At 34.3% G+C, this 15,811-nt stretch overlaps 1 protein-coding gene across 2 annotated transcripts; it reads left to right on the top strand.

Annotated features, from left to right (window-relative positions):
- The first annotated feature begins 332 nt into the window (after positions 1 to 332).
- LOC131009077 (F-box/LRR-repeat protein 3) lies at positions 333 to 6,657 on the top strand. Of its 2 annotated transcripts, XR_009096395.1 has the most exons (8): positions 333 to 1,226; positions 1,325 to 1,450; positions 2,195 to 2,299; positions 2,400 to 2,796; positions 2,931 to 3,060; positions 3,143 to 3,437; positions 3,747 to 5,449; positions 5,571 to 6,657. XR_009096395.1 is itself a non-coding variant. In XM_057936280.1 (7 exons), exons 1-7 carry the CDS (start codon positions 615 to 617, stop codon positions 3,990 to 3,992), a joined length of 1,911 nt encoding a protein of 636 aa, XP_057792263.1. In that variant the 5' UTR covers positions 333 to 614; the 3' UTR covers positions 3,993 to 6,657. The 2 variants fall into 2 exon arrangements, 1 of the variants encoding a protein (XP_057792263.1); XM_057936280.1 differs by having other exon boundaries at positions 3,747 to 6,657.
- The last annotated feature ends 9,154 nt before the right edge of the window (positions 6,658 to 15,811 follow it).

The following is a 15,811-nucleotide window of genomic DNA, read 5'->3' as shown; positions in this document are numbered from 1 at the left end:
CTTTCACTTAAATTTAAAACATAAAATACTTTAAATATTTTTAACAACTTAACAAAATTGTCTACGAATAGTGAGGTTCGGGATCAAACCCCACCGTTTCCACTCTTCCAAAGTAAAAAAAAAAAAAAAAAAAACAACTTAACAAAATTACTTTACTTTACAACTTACCAATATTTTTACCTATTAATATGTCACGTAAGAAATGGGTACTTTACACCCGTTGCCACAAAAATCAATAATTACCATTTAACAAAAATAAAATAGAAGTTTGCTATCAAAAATAAAATAAATAAATAAATAAATAGAAGAGTCTAAAATGTACGTTTATGTACTATCAGTCAATTCCCATCTCCCTTTCGAAACTCACAACGACTTATCACTCCCTCTCTCTCTCACGCACAAACACACACTCCATTTATTTGCTTTCATGTTGATGTTCTACTGCACCTTCGGCGGGAACTGAACCAGGATTCAGATTTTGAGCTGAAACCTAAATTATTCGATTGATTGCATCGAAATCGATAGCGGTGTCGATGCTACGGTGGTGATCGGAAACGAGAAGTGAAAGAAAACGGTATTGATTATTGTAGTGAGTTGATTTGAGAGAGTCCATCATGAACCCTCCTCCAATCGTCGTCCTCACAGACGATCTCCTCCTCAAGATACTCTCTCTCCTCCCCGACGACTCCGACCGCAAATCGCTCCGGTCAACATCCAAGGCCTTCCGCAAGCTCGACTCGCTCCACCGCACTCACCTCCGCCTCCTCCGCCCCGACTTCCTCCCCTCCCTCCTCCCCAACCTCCCGCGCCTCGCCTCCCTCGACCTCTCCGTCTGCCCCGGCATCGACGCCGCCGCCGTCTCCCTCATCCTGCCCTGGACGCGCCGCATCAATCGCCTGCACCTCGGCCGCTGCACCGCCCTGCGATCCCACGCGCTCGGGGCGCTCGTCAGGAGCTGCCCCAATCTACACACCCTCGACGTCTCCTACTGCACGGCCTTCGGCGATCTGGAGGCGGCGGCGCTCTCGTCCGCCGCGGGGCTGAGGGATCTCAATCTCGACAAGTGTCTCAACATCAGCGATGCGGGGCTGGCCAAGGTCGCCGTCGGATGTCCGGAGCTCCGCAGCCTCTCCCTCAGATGGTGCTTCGGTGTAACCGACATTGGGATTCAGCTTCTCTCCAATAAATGCCTGCATTTGAAACGCCTTGATATTTCCTACCTCAAGGTAGAGAGCTTTTGATTTTTATGTAATCTGTAATTGATTACGTCAATAACAGTTTCTAAGGTATTAGGATAGAAATGTTGACTTGGATTTGGATGAAGGTTTCGAGCGAGTCACTGCGTTGGATTAGTGAAATGGAGAGGCTGGAGACACTGCAAATGGTGGGGTGTGGATCGGTGGATGATATGGGATTGCTGCATATTGCAAATAAATGTGCTTCGCTTAAGGTTAATAATTACTTATTGCAACAAGTTATTGAGCATTTCATAGTTAAATACTATCTTGGCAACTGCATATATAGTTACTTTTATAATGAATAAGAGAATAAGTTGTTCCTGCTTATTTGCAGTGTATAATTTGTGCTGCATATGCATACGATTAAAACGGTTGTATAGATATAATTTGTAGTTTTATCATAGTTTTCATTTGAGGAGATGATTTGAAGGAAATATCTCAAATGACCGCATTAATGGAGTATAATTTTTCTAGAAAAGGTCAACAGACAATCAGAAACAGAATGATATTCCTTGTATGCTTAACAGAATGAGAGCATCTAACCTATATCTGTTGATTTTGAATTCATTTCCCAAATCCTTTATCTCTGATCAAACCTTAGTTAAGGTGTAGCTGACATTTGATCGTCTCCAGCTGCTGGTTGAATTGTCATAACTTCTTAATAAAATTGAATTTATAGTTATAGTAATACATTTGTCTATTTGAAAAATTCAAGATTCATCTCGCATCAGCACCTATATTTTGGTCTCAAAATATGTGTTGTTTATGCTTGGATCACTTGCTTCTTGTGGCTGGTTTTCAATGTTACCTTGATTTATGGTTTTCGGGAGAATTATTTTCTTATACTGAAATATTAAAACCTCATGTCCTATGTGGAGGTTTTAACTAACTAGTAATGTGATTATACATGTGTGATGAGTCAAACTGTAAATCTCTGATTCTTGTATGGTGTCCAGGTATTGGATATATCAAGATGCGACAGATTGAGCATGGACGCACTATGTTCCGTTATCAATGGACATAATCGTTTATTGCAGCTTCATGCAAGCTACTGTTTTTCAGTAAGTGCTGTCCTATTTTATATCTCCAAGAGTTTTATCGGGAAGATCTTTTTCTGCCAAGTGCCACCAACTATTGTAAAATGTGATGTTGGACTACCAGGAGCTTTCCATGTCATTTGTCGACCGGCTCAAGGACCTGACGAACCTGGAAGTGCTAAGAATTGACGGGGCACGAGTTTCGGATTCTATGTTAAATATCATCAGCAACAACTGCAAATGTTTGGCCAAAGTGGGACTTGGAAAATGCAGAGTGACTGACACGGGCGTCCGGCATCTTGTGTCGAGCTGTGTTAATCTAAAGGTACTTGATTTAACATGTTGCAGCGACCTCACTGATTCAGCCATACTAGCTATGGCACTTTCTTGTCGGGATCTCTTGTGTCTTAAGTTGGAATGCTGCAACTTGCTTAGTGAGGGGAGTCTCAACCATCTCGGGTCTCACTGCAGATTTCTCGAGGAGATTGATCTTACAGATTGTTCTGGAATAAATGACATAGGTACTAATAGACCGTAGTTTCTTTAAAATAAAGGCATTTGTTTTGTTATTCAAAACTGCATGAGAGCCCTAATTATATCTTATTAACTTATGCTTAATATTTGTTGAAAACTTTTTTTGTGCTGAATTTGGCAGGCTTGAAATATCTGTCAAGATGCTCAGAGCTTGTGTCTTTGAAACTTGGACTATGTTCTAATATTTCAGACAAAGGATTGTCTTATATGGCTTCAAATTGCTCAAAGATTCAAGAACTCGATTTATACAGGTACAACATTATAATTTCTTAACAACAATAGTATTTAGTAGAACTGCTTGTGGTGTAATATGTTTATCTCCATCAAATTCAGGTGTGCAGGAATAGGTGATGGAGGCTTAGCTGCTATATCGCATGGTTGCAAAAAACTGAAGGCACTAAATTTGTCATACTGTGATGGAGTCACTGACAAAGGGATGGAGTATTTAAGCTCGCTAAAGGAACTCTCCATCCTTGAGATGCGAGCTCTTCGAAACATCACTGCCACCGGCTTGACAAAGCTTGCTTCTGGTTGCCGGAGATTAGCTGAATTGGATCTAAAAAATTGCGAGGAAATTGATGACTCGGGATTTTGGGCCTTGGCTTACTACTCGAGGAATTTACAACAGGTATGTACTTATTTATGCTTGGTAATAACTTGTTGCAAATTCAAAGATGCTAAAATATAAGAGTAGGATTGTAGTAATGCTTTCGATCTTGAGTGATGAAGATAGTGCTCGGCCCCATGGCGTTTGAGTTGGGTTAAAGTGAGAAAATGGTTTGACTTTATTGGACTTGTATCAACATCAACTTTTCTTTTTAGAGGGCTCAATAAATGTCAAAAGAGTTGAACAATGGTTTTTCGCGGTAGCACCTTTTTCTAACATATATTAGTGTTAATTCATGTCAATACTTGATTTGAAAATTGATGGTGGCAGATCAATGTGTGTGGGTGCGCGATCTCAGACGTGGGGCTGTGCATGGTAATGGGGAACTTAACTCGGCTGCAGGACGCGAAGCTGCTGGACCTTGTCCACGTATCTGCACATGGTTTCGAGCTCGCCCTCAGAGCAGGCTGCACGTGCCTCAAAAAGGTAAAGCTCCGCGCCTTTCTTAGGCGACTGCTTTCCTCTGAAATAATACAGACCTTAGGAGCAAAGGGTTGCAAGATTAGATGGGATTAATGAGAGTGTTGTGTAATGTTACTTGTTGCTTAGTGATATTCATCAACTTTATCAAAGGACTAGGAAATTCTCATGAAATATTTTTTGATGTAGATAGTCTATTAATAATGCCAGAAAGGCGTCATCTCCATTTACTTGATTTCTTGGAAACTTTTCTAACCAAACTTGTCCGTAGTTCTATTGAGAAATTTTAATTATAAATGTTGAATGGATTTATGGCACTTTTGTTCTATTTAATAAATGTTTTGTGAATGTGGTATGAGTGGAGAAAAATACTCACTTTTATTATAATAAAAAAATACTCACTTTTGTGGCGAAGTGATGTTTAAAATTGAAAACTACGCTTTTTGTGAGACATATCAAAATAACAACAAATATGGAGTATATTTTAAGGGATGGCTAGAGTATAAGCTATGTAACTGTAGGCAATTAAAATTTATAGTCTATAAAATCATGTCATATGGAAATTAAGAATTAAATATTGACTTATATATTTTATTTATATTTTGGAATTGAATTATAGTATAAAATTTCAAGATTAAATAGATATATAATTAATATTTGATTGTGTAGATTTATTAAACAATTAGAAAACGACACATGTCAAATATGCACAAGAAATTAAAATTTCTGTATAAATAAATACTCCCTCCGTCCCACAAATCTTGACACGTGTAGTTTCGGCACGGGAATTAAGGAGTTGTAGATTAGTGTTTTAACTATAGTTAATGAGGATGATCTCAAACATCGTTGTGCAAGAACAAATGAAACAACATCCACCAAAAAACTGTTCAATGCCAGAAAAGCCTTTAAGCAGCAAAACAGAGAGACATTTCTCGAGAATCATAAGATCAAATTTCCAACTCTACTGTGGAGTGGTGATGAAGTTGAAGTCGACTGGTCCAACCTCACTACTAAAGGAGGAAGAAAAAAGAGCATAAAACAATCGAGAGGATCGCCTTTTCGATCCATTAAAACTACTGATGAGGAAACTCGTGGGTGTCTTTAAGTAGAAGCAAGGCTAGTATGATGGCTGCTGGTCCATTTTGTCCACTGATCAGATCACCACTACATAGCATGCTTGCGAGAGGCCTTTCATTGTTTCTAACCATCTCTTTTAATGCTGCTTTTTGATGAAGTTAGGATGCCTGATTATGCTAAAATTAGTAAGCACTTACCTTTCACAGGCATGATTAAGATATTGTGTTTGATAAAGTTGCTGTCAACACTTTCAAAGGCCTCAAACTGCTGCAGCTTTTAGTTATAACACGAGGCGTGCATTAGAGATAAGGTTCGCACGCCTTAGTTTACTAGCCTCGTCTATAAATGTCTCTTTCCATTTAGAGTATGAGTGTAAGCACAAAGCTTCTGACAAAGAACTGCAAAAACTGTGAGATTCTTGATGTTGTGGTTGGTGATTCTTAGCTGCTTACAACAATATAACCAGCTAAATCAAGGTATGTTAATTATATAAACAGCACCATAGAAAGAAGGGAAATTCCTTTAATATTTGTCTATGATCTGTTTGAATGCCTTAAATTGCTCAAGACATGATGCTAAAAATCTTTGCTTATTCAGATATTTTGTTCATTTCCTACCGGAGCAGCAATGACACAAAGGATTTTCCTCCTAGTTCTGGTTCTGGAGGTTTTTGCAGCTTCTTATGCTGTCACAGACTCGAACACGTACGTCGTTCACATGGACAAGTCCGTATTCTTCTCTGCTTTGACTGTCTTGTACAGTAAGCTCTTCGATGTGACGTTGAAGGGACCTCTGGTATTCCTTCGTTGCAGCAGCTGGATTCATCACATGAAAGCCACTCTTTGGAATCAGTACGTCCCAAACAAACACTTGATCCAGGTTGAAGGTATTGAGCATCCTGCTTCGGTTATAGGACCGATGGTTACACTCTTGGACAGTTTCGAAGCTGTTCATTGAATCTATCATCCGTTCCAGCGCGACTTTGCCGTGCTTGATACTTTTATTCAAATCATATGTATTCGTAAAGAATGAATCCCGCCGCAGCACTTCCTTTGCGACTAAGTGGTCAAGCATTTTGAGGTCTAAGGAAACCCATAGACACTCCATTCGATAACCACATCTAAGATCTCGTTGTTCCTAGCAGCTAGAAAATAGCAAAGACATTTACAAGTAAAGTAAAACAATTTCAAAAATATAAGCAAACACATTAACAAGCAGTTTGGTTGAAAAGAATTCTGAGTGACATGGGAGAGAAGAAGCAAGGTTCGGTAGAGTTATACTGTGACAACAAGTCAGCAATTGCGATCACCAAGAATCCGGTGTACCACAGTCGAACTAAGCACATCTCGATCAAGTATCACTATATTAGAGAAGTGGAAGCAAGAGGTGAGATCCAGTTGAAGTATTGCTGCATTGAGGAGCAGTTGGCGGACATATTCACTAAAGGCCTTTCGAAATCAAAATTTCAACTATTGAGAGAGAAGCATGAAATTACCAGCAAAAACATTAAGGAGGAGTATTGAAGATTAATGTTTTTGCTGAGATTCATGAATCTATTGTCAAAGTTCCATGTATTTCATTTAATCCTAACTAGTTTTGCTTCGGTGCGTTGCCCGGTAATAGTTATTTAACTAAATTATTTAAAAGTATAAGTAATCTATACTTTTTAATGTTGAATGTCTTTTTATATTATACTAATATTTTTATAACTTAAAATATAATATTGATAATTTTTTAAACTTATATAAGAGAGATCTCACTAATACTATAATTGTTTAAATAAAGGTGACTTTTTATACTTGTATGTAAGTTAAATCAATGACCAATATCAATTAACAACATATTTTTATCAACTATCATTATTAGCTAGTTAAAATATCCATCAAAATATTCATCTGTTTTTATTTTAGGTTTCTATTAAGAAATAATTTTTTTTCTAAAACTTTATTTATGCATAGTAGTAAAAAAGATTTTCTAGAATTTTTATTATTTGATGCATCATATACTACTCTGAATTTTTTCAAAATACTTCATTCGTCCCACTTATATAGGCTGATTGAATTCTGCAAAATGATTAAGAAAATCATTGTAAAAGAAAATTATACAAGTACATTCCTAACATGTCCATATTTATTACTCCATTTGACAATACATTAATGCTAGAGTGAATCAAAGAATTAAATTAACGCGTATCAGGACAATAAAGATGAGAAGAAGTTTGATGATTGTTTTGAGCACACTAAAATTTATACTCTTTTGTCGTGTGAATTTATGATTTTTTTAAAGATAAATTTGAAGCTAAAATGAATTAATTTTTTAATGGAATATATAAATTGAATGAGAAAAAAATGACATAAGATAACATAAAAGTTTAAGATTTTTTTTAAGAAAGTAAATGATTTATTTTTCTTTAAATTCAATGAAGTGAAATCATTTTGAATTGACATTTTCACATTTTTGCTTTCTTTTTATATAGAAATAGACGCTTCATGAAAAAAATTGATCATTTTCATAAGTTTAAATTGTAATAACGAATTTGATTTTATTCTAATTTTTTAATCCTACTCACATCTTAGTTAGTATTTTTCATTGAAAAATTATAAAGTTGATAACAAATGTAGCAAATCACTTGTCTTGATTAAGAGCTACTACTCTATAATGTCTTCAAAATTTTAAAGGTGAAAATTTATTCCTTTTATGTTTGTGTATGTGAGTGACAAATTACTTTTAATGAACTACTTTGATTACATATATATAATATTGACATTATGAGTTATTTTGTTTAAACAATTATAATTTAGAATATTTGCATGTTTTTGCCCCTTCTATACTATTATTTTATAGATATATATTAGATTAAATTAATGAACATTCATAGACTATAATATCTTATCTATTATAGATTAAAATCGATAAATATATATATATATATATATATATATATACACATATTGTATGGAATATACCATTTATATAACATAATATATTATTAATTGTATATAAGTAAATCTTCTTAAGTTTATTACATGTCACTATAGAAATAACATTCAGTTAAAATATTAAAATTAATGTGTTGTCATGAGTTATGCCATTGTAACATTAATTATTAATTGTTGATCCAAAATTATCAATACATAAATATGATATGCCATTTAAAATTTAAAAATATAATTATTTCTAAAAATAGTAAAGTGATTTTTGGCGGGAAAAAATAATTTACTATTTTTGAAAATGATTGTGCTTATATATATATAATATATATAATATATATATATATATGTAATGGACAGAATCCGTGCAACCCGAAACTATGCGGCCCAACGGGCCGACCCAATGAAGCGAGTCCATACGTGAGTCAATAGTTGTTGGATACCTAGGGAAAATAGGAAGACATGAAAGGTCGTTTCCGGGGTAGTCGGAACCGTAAGAGTTTCAAAGAATATTCTGGAAACCCTAGTCGTCACCCTACGAGCCCATAACATATATATACACCAGCCCATTTGACATAAGGGGGGACGGACAATCATTCATTCTCACTCTGGCACTCACACACGATCTCTTACTCCCGCTATCCCCGCTCTTCCATTCCGCCTCCACGCTTACAACTTTCTAGGGTTTCGATCGTCCGACTGGCCCCGCTAGCCCCGACGTCCGTCGCCCCTTGATCCATATCGCTCATTAGCTCTACCTCTGACTACTGGATCATCCAGATAAGTCGGAGAACTCCCTTATTACTATCCTTTTTCTATCTTCTCTCCATCGTTTAATTATTGTCATTACGTTACTCACGTTATTATTCATATCGATTCACTGACTTGAGTGTCGGAGGCCCTTCCATCGACACCCCCACCGGTGCTCTTCGGAGGGCTCTAACGTTGCTTGTGGTTTCAGGTTGCTAGTGCCCATCGATCCAGACGTTACTGACGTCACTTCCGTAATTGTCGGATTCACCCCCTACAATTTGTAATGGGAAAAATCCGTATAAGCCGAAACTATACGGCCCAACGGGCCAACCCGGTAAAGCGATCCATACCACATTCGTGGCATAAGGTTCAAAGTAGGCCCATATGCGGGAAATACGCGAACCCACTAGGAAAAACCCTAAACTCAACAGTTAATCGGTGACTAGGTCAGACGAGAGTCACGGAAGATCGTTCCCTAAGAAATCGGAACCGCTAGGGTTTGAAGGAGCATTCCAGTAAATCCTAACCCTAGCCGCCTCCCTGCAGGCCCGTAACCTATATATACTAATTCACTAACACAATCAGGGACGGACAATCACTCATATCTACTCTTGCACTCGCACACGATCTCTCATTCCCGATCTCCCCGCTCTTCCGTTCCGCCTCCACGCTTACAACTTTCTAGGGTTCCGATCATCCGACTAGCCCCGCCAGCCCGAACGTCCGTCGCCCCTTGATCCGCCGTCACTGACATTCATTCTTGCACTCACGATCACTAACTCCCGTTATCTCCTGCTCTCTCCGTTCCACCTCCACGCTCACAACTCTCAAAGGTTCCGATCGCTCGACTAGCCCCGCTAGCCCGGACGTCCGTCGTCCCTTATTCCACACCGCTCATTGGCTTTCATCCAACTTTCGGGACACCCCGATCTTTCGGATACATCACTTATTATTGTCTTCTCTTTACCATTTATTTATTTCGTTACGTTACTTACGCTTAATATTTCCATCAGTTTACTGACTTGAGCGTCGGAGGCCCTTCCATCGACACCCCCACCGGTGCTCTTCGGAGGGCTCTAACGTTGCTTGTGGTTTCAGGTTGCTAGTGCCCGTCGATTCAGACGTGACTGACGTCACTTCCGTAATTGTTGGATTCACCCCCTACAATATATAGATATGAAAATACGAAAATATTTCATGTGTATTGCACGGGGTGCAATGATAGTGATCATTTGCAGTAAAAGTGATGAATTTGGGGGGGGGGGGAGGGGGCTCATAGGGGATTGGAACCCAGGGGCCAGGACCATCCAATAAAATGATGAATTCACTGTAGATCTTTATGATCTAAATGCAAAAAAATGGTTCATAGTTTATATCTTAAAGTGACTTTTAATTTATTTTAGCCAATCTTTGGTTCATAGTTTATATCTATATAACTATTATATTTTAGAGATACAAAATTAACTATATTTTAATTAAAATAATAGAAAATTTATAACAAAAAAATACCAATATGATTTGGAGTAGACGAAATGAAGACAAACTAAAAAAAAAATCTAAAATTAGTAAGTTAATTTTGGTAGAAAAAATATAACTTACTCCCTCCGTCCACTAATTGTTGGCCTACTTTCCTTTTTGGTCCGTCCACCAATTTATGTCCTACCCATTTATAGTAAGTCTTTATAATTTTTTAATTGGTGGGTCCCAATAAACAATACACTTTTTCTCCACTCAACTAATAAACAATACACTTTGTGGGTCCTTTTCTCCACTCAACTAATAAACAATATATTTTGTGGGTCCCTTTCTCCACTCACTACACTTTTTCTTAAAATCCGTGTTTTGCCTCCTAGGTCAACAATTAGTGGACGGAGGGAGTATTATTTATGAGAATAGTTTTCTTTTACATACAATAAGAATATTAGTAGAAAAATTAACGAATAAAATAAGAAGATTAGTGTTGACATAAAGATAAAGAGATTAGTAGAAAAGTTATTTATTGCTTGAGAAAGAAAACTATTCTTTTAGAATCTATAGATCAAATATAATTGGTATAAATATTTCAAAAAAAAAATTAGAATTTTAATGGAACAATTGAAAATTTGAAATTATGTGAGAAATTATCATATTTCATGTTGTAATGTAATTCATTTTTCTTACATTATATATAATGGACAATGAATATATTTGAAGGAATCATTACTTACTATACTATAATATTTGTAGGTATGAACTAATTACCATAAACAAAATATATATATAAATCATCATAAATATACATATGTTATGTACTAATTATAAACTATCTATATTATATGAAATAAATCACAAAAAATAAGTACATTGATATGTACATACATATGTTATGTACTGTATTAGATCATATACATGTGTATACATATAACCGACTATTAATTTGTGAATGAATTAGTCAATATTGACATATTTATGATATCAACTAATTATCATATTTAATGCTTTAATTAATTGTTAATTACCAAATTTAATATAGGACTATATAGTGATTGGTATAGAAATTACACTCTAGTTTTGGGCGGGAAAAAAATTGTGAAGTTGGATGAGCTTTTATATATATATAGATAGATAGATAGATACATGTACTGTGTAGATACATTGAATTAGTTTTTTTTTTTTTTTTTTTGAGAAGGATACATTGAATTAGTTGATCCCTACACTAGTATATATAGGGGAAGTCCTTACCATGGTCTCTCAGATCAGTTTCTTCCTTAGCGACTTTCATTGGAGTCTGCTCGTGCAGCTGATTCCGTTGAGATCGGCTTCGAAACGTATGAAGTGATGAAGGCCCTCTCCTGCAAAAAAAAAAATATTCAAGAAATGATTACAGATCTTTGCAAAAATCAAAAATCATTAGTATTATTTTACTTAGATATTGATTACTGATCTTTCCAAATCCTATTTGCAAAAACCATCTAGTCCCTTTGACTGCCTAGCTATCTAGCTTATGTGATCGGATAGCTTATTATTAACATTCAACAAGTACCATTATATTTGTGTCTCACAATCAATAATGTAACTCTACAACTAGATGATACCACAAGGACACGACCAAAAAACATACATACAGTATGAGCAGGTGCATATGTATATTATATATATATCTATATGAATGATACTAATAGGATGAAAGGAAAGTATTTTTTATTTCCAGAGTTCCAGTGCTTACATTAAAGACAATTATGATCAAGAATAAATGGAAGATGTTGCCTCAAAGATTTTTTATTCATGAGCCTCTACATTCTGTTCTGAGCTTGTAAACCAAAATACTAGCAACTTTAGAACTCTAACATTACACACACACACAGATTTGACTCTAAGATAAACTTTCTTATTATCCGCAAATTTTCCTTAGCATAGGAAACAAACAATCAGGCTATCGCAAAACCTTATACATGTAAATGCAGACAACTCTTCAACTGAAACCATCACAGTGAGTCAACTATAAAGCTAGATAAAGAGATTTGCATTCTGCATAGCTTGTCGTGTTAGAGAATATTATTGAAGAAAGCAGATTAGTCTGTGTTCCACTTTCAGTATGTTGCCTGAATTATTTTATTAGCAATCTTTTCAGGAAAGCAAGCTGTTCCAAGAGTATTAAGCTTCCCATTCTAGCCTTAATAATGTTTATAACAGATAATGAAGAAGGAGATTATAGTTTTCACATGATACCTTCAGCATTAGAATATATTAAATTTCAAGAAAATATCACAACTCTCAGCCATCTGCACTTGGAGTCCTTCACTCCACATAATTTCAAGAAAATGTTCACAATTATGAATTAAAATTACTCTCGGCCACTATGTGTTGCATTTGCGCCATCCGTTTCATTAGGACATAAGCTATATTACATTTCTCATTATTATTATTATTATTATTTTACTTAGATATATACTGATAAAGAAGGGGTTGAATATATAAGAAACAAGAATTTAGATGATGGATGCATGGGTAAACTCACTTCAATGTCATCGCAGGAATCTCTACAATTTCTTCAGAATCCGTAATGGCGTCTTCATCGCCGCTCAACGTCAGCTTATCGTCTCTCGGCTCTCCGCCGTTCCTGATCTTCAGCTTATCATCGCTCTGCTCTCCGCCGTTCCTCATCATCAGCTTCTCTCCGTCGCTCCTCATTACTGTGAATTCTTGTTTCTTGCTCTCTCTCTCTAATTGACAACTAATTCTCGCACGGCAGTTAGAAAATCTGTATATATATCCTTTCAATTGCATCTAGGAATGCAGTATGAATTTGGTTAATCGTTATTTTTATTCAAAATTAACGGTAATACAAAAGGCGAGGGAAATTTTTGTGCGGGTTGAGGGTTGAGAGATTCATATGATCATAACCCCAGATTTTTGACACGTGGATTTTTCTAACCGTGCTATAAAGTTTTTTCTTTTCATTTTTGCCCCTCTCATACATACACCCACTTCCTCAATCACCTCCAATATTTAGAACTTTTAATAGTATATATTCAATAATAAGGCTAAATATTAAGGGTAAAAAAGAGCGACTACTATATATATAATAAAATCTTAATTTCTATGAATCCTTCAACATCTTTTCTCTCATTTTCTAAAAGTTTGACACACTAAGAATGGAGGGGTAATTTATCCCTTCTTGAGTGGAAAGAAGAAATGAAGAAACGAGAAAGAATGAAATTCTTATTTATAAAAATAAAAAATATATTTATTAGTGATAATCAACAATTCTATGCTAAATTCTCTACCAAATATAATACCTTTAAATATGTGGTCAAATTTTACAATTTCAACGACACCCTTTCAAATTTCAATAAAGCTTTGCTTCGATCTACTGAATTAAAATAAATTTGATTAAAAAAAATAGTTTGTACAGAACATGGCATAATATTCCTCATCATAATCCAAAAAAGAAAATTAGAAGTGAAGGTAGTACGCGTAAACTAACTAAAATAATTAAATGGCTTCAAGTTCAAATAAAGTGGATATTTATTCTCAAGTGCGCCAAAATGCATATCCATCAGTCACGGGTCATCCCAAGTTCGAACGAGATAAAATTTGCGTCAAAATAATTTAGCACATGCAATAAAAAGCTCAATTAGCCTTAAAAGTAGTCCAAAATCAAACAGTAGGGTGAGCATTTGGATTTCGAATCGGATTTTTGCCTAATCCGATCTGATCCAAAAATCTGAAATTTTCCTAAAATTCAATTCGATCCGAACCATATTATCTGAAATACATATTAACCTAACTAATTAGATAATTACTATCGAATTAAGATCCTAATTAATAAGTCATTAATTATAATTGACCAATATGAGAGTATATGGTTAGAATTTAGAAATATTTAAATATTTAAAAACTAATATTTGAATATATTTATATATAGTATTTATAATAGATTATATAATTAAAAACTAATATTTGTATATAATTATATAATTGATTCCAAATTAATGTTTAAATATTTAAAAACTAATATTTAAATATTTAAAAACTAATATTTGTATATAATTATATAATTGATTCCAAATTAATGTTTGATTTGTATGATAGATCTGGATTTAATAGATTTAATCTACATATATTTTTGATGTGGGTGTATTTATTTATAGAGTAAAACACGAAACGTCACATTATGTAAAAGATAAATGAAACTAGATTCTGAGAAGATATTTTGAAATAGCAACAATTTTAAAATCCTTAATGATCGATCAAAGGGTTGAAAAGGCAAATAAACTCCCTTGATAAGTAGAGATTCCGATCAAAATTCATAAATGATTATCTTATATTTTCATCTGCTATCAATTTATTTTCAATTTTCATTGTCAAGTCTTATTTTCCCCGCTGATTTTCGATAGTGAAGTAGTTAACTAAATTCATTAAACAATTCAAAGGAGCGAGATTACTTTATTCATTTCTACCTAAGAATGGTAAGTGGTTACGGTGTGGACAAAAAACTTTTACAAAAAAATATAAAAAATCACAAGTTGATAATAAAACAAAAATATGTTCAGCTTTTCTATAGGACCCTTTCTTCCATTTGGAATATTAAAAAAAAAAAAAAACTCATAAATTATTTACGTTAATTCGAGATATTTTTCCCTTTTCAACTATAATAATCTTTTTCCAAATTTTTCTGGTTAAACCATTGGTTACCATTCATATATACTTTAAAAGATATTTATAATATTATTAGAATATATTATATATTTTAATAAAATATTTATAAATATTAAATACTCTGATAATATTATAAATATTGTATTAAAGTATATGAGTGATGTGCACAATGTCATGTCCAACGGACAATTGATAAAATAAAACTCGTGAACCATATGCTTTCATGTCGACATAATTAAATTGAAGTGATAGCATGAATAATTTGTGGTTGCTATATAGTAATATTAAATAAATAAATATGCAACTCAAGCCCCACAGGTCACGTACAGCTACGTACCTTCTTTGCGTTTCTAACTACCATTAAATGTTCCAATTATTTATCTAATTAATTGTTAATATAATATTCTTTTTAGCATTAATTTGTAGCACGCATATAATTTTTTATTTGGTAGTGGAGAACATAAACTTACGAAGATGGGGACAAAAGTAACTCTTTATGTAGACTTTTTTTTAGGAAATACCTGTATAGAGCAAACAAAGAGATAGTGCCATAGTGGTGTGTAGTAACATGCAGCTAGCTTTTCTAAATAATATATTAAGATAAATTCATATATATATATATAGAGAGAAGGGTTCAACAGAGAGAATTCGTAAAATAAAAACGAACAGATCTATAATTTTGTTGAACAAATTAATGTACCGCATGAACAATAATTTGCCCCGGGTTCGAATCCTGTTGGTGGCGAGTTTTTCTCTATTTTTACTAAATACGTCTGTTCATTACTTATGTTGATCTGTTCGTAAAATATATAGATTTGTTCATGATGAATAAAAAGATAATTCTCTGTTGAACTCAACCCTATATATATATTAAAACTCAATAAAAATATATAGTTATCCCATTTTAGCCGATTTTATTTTATTTTGTACACCAACCTCAGAATTGATACATTTTATCATGATGGTAAAAATTAAATTTGGTATTGCAATTCGCTGGCATAAACACTCATAACC

The sequence above is a fragment of the Salvia miltiorrhiza genome, chromosome 2 (genome assembly GCF_028751815.1).
Source record: "Salvia miltiorrhiza cultivar Shanhuang (shh) chromosome 2, IMPLAD_Smil_shh, whole genome shotgun sequence".
Lineage (NCBI taxonomy): Eukaryota > Viridiplantae > Streptophyta > Magnoliopsida > Lamiales > Lamiaceae > Salvia > Salvia miltiorrhiza.
The sequence above is the reverse complement of the archived record's forward strand: the minus strand, read 5'-3'. Positions and strand labels throughout refer to the sequence as shown.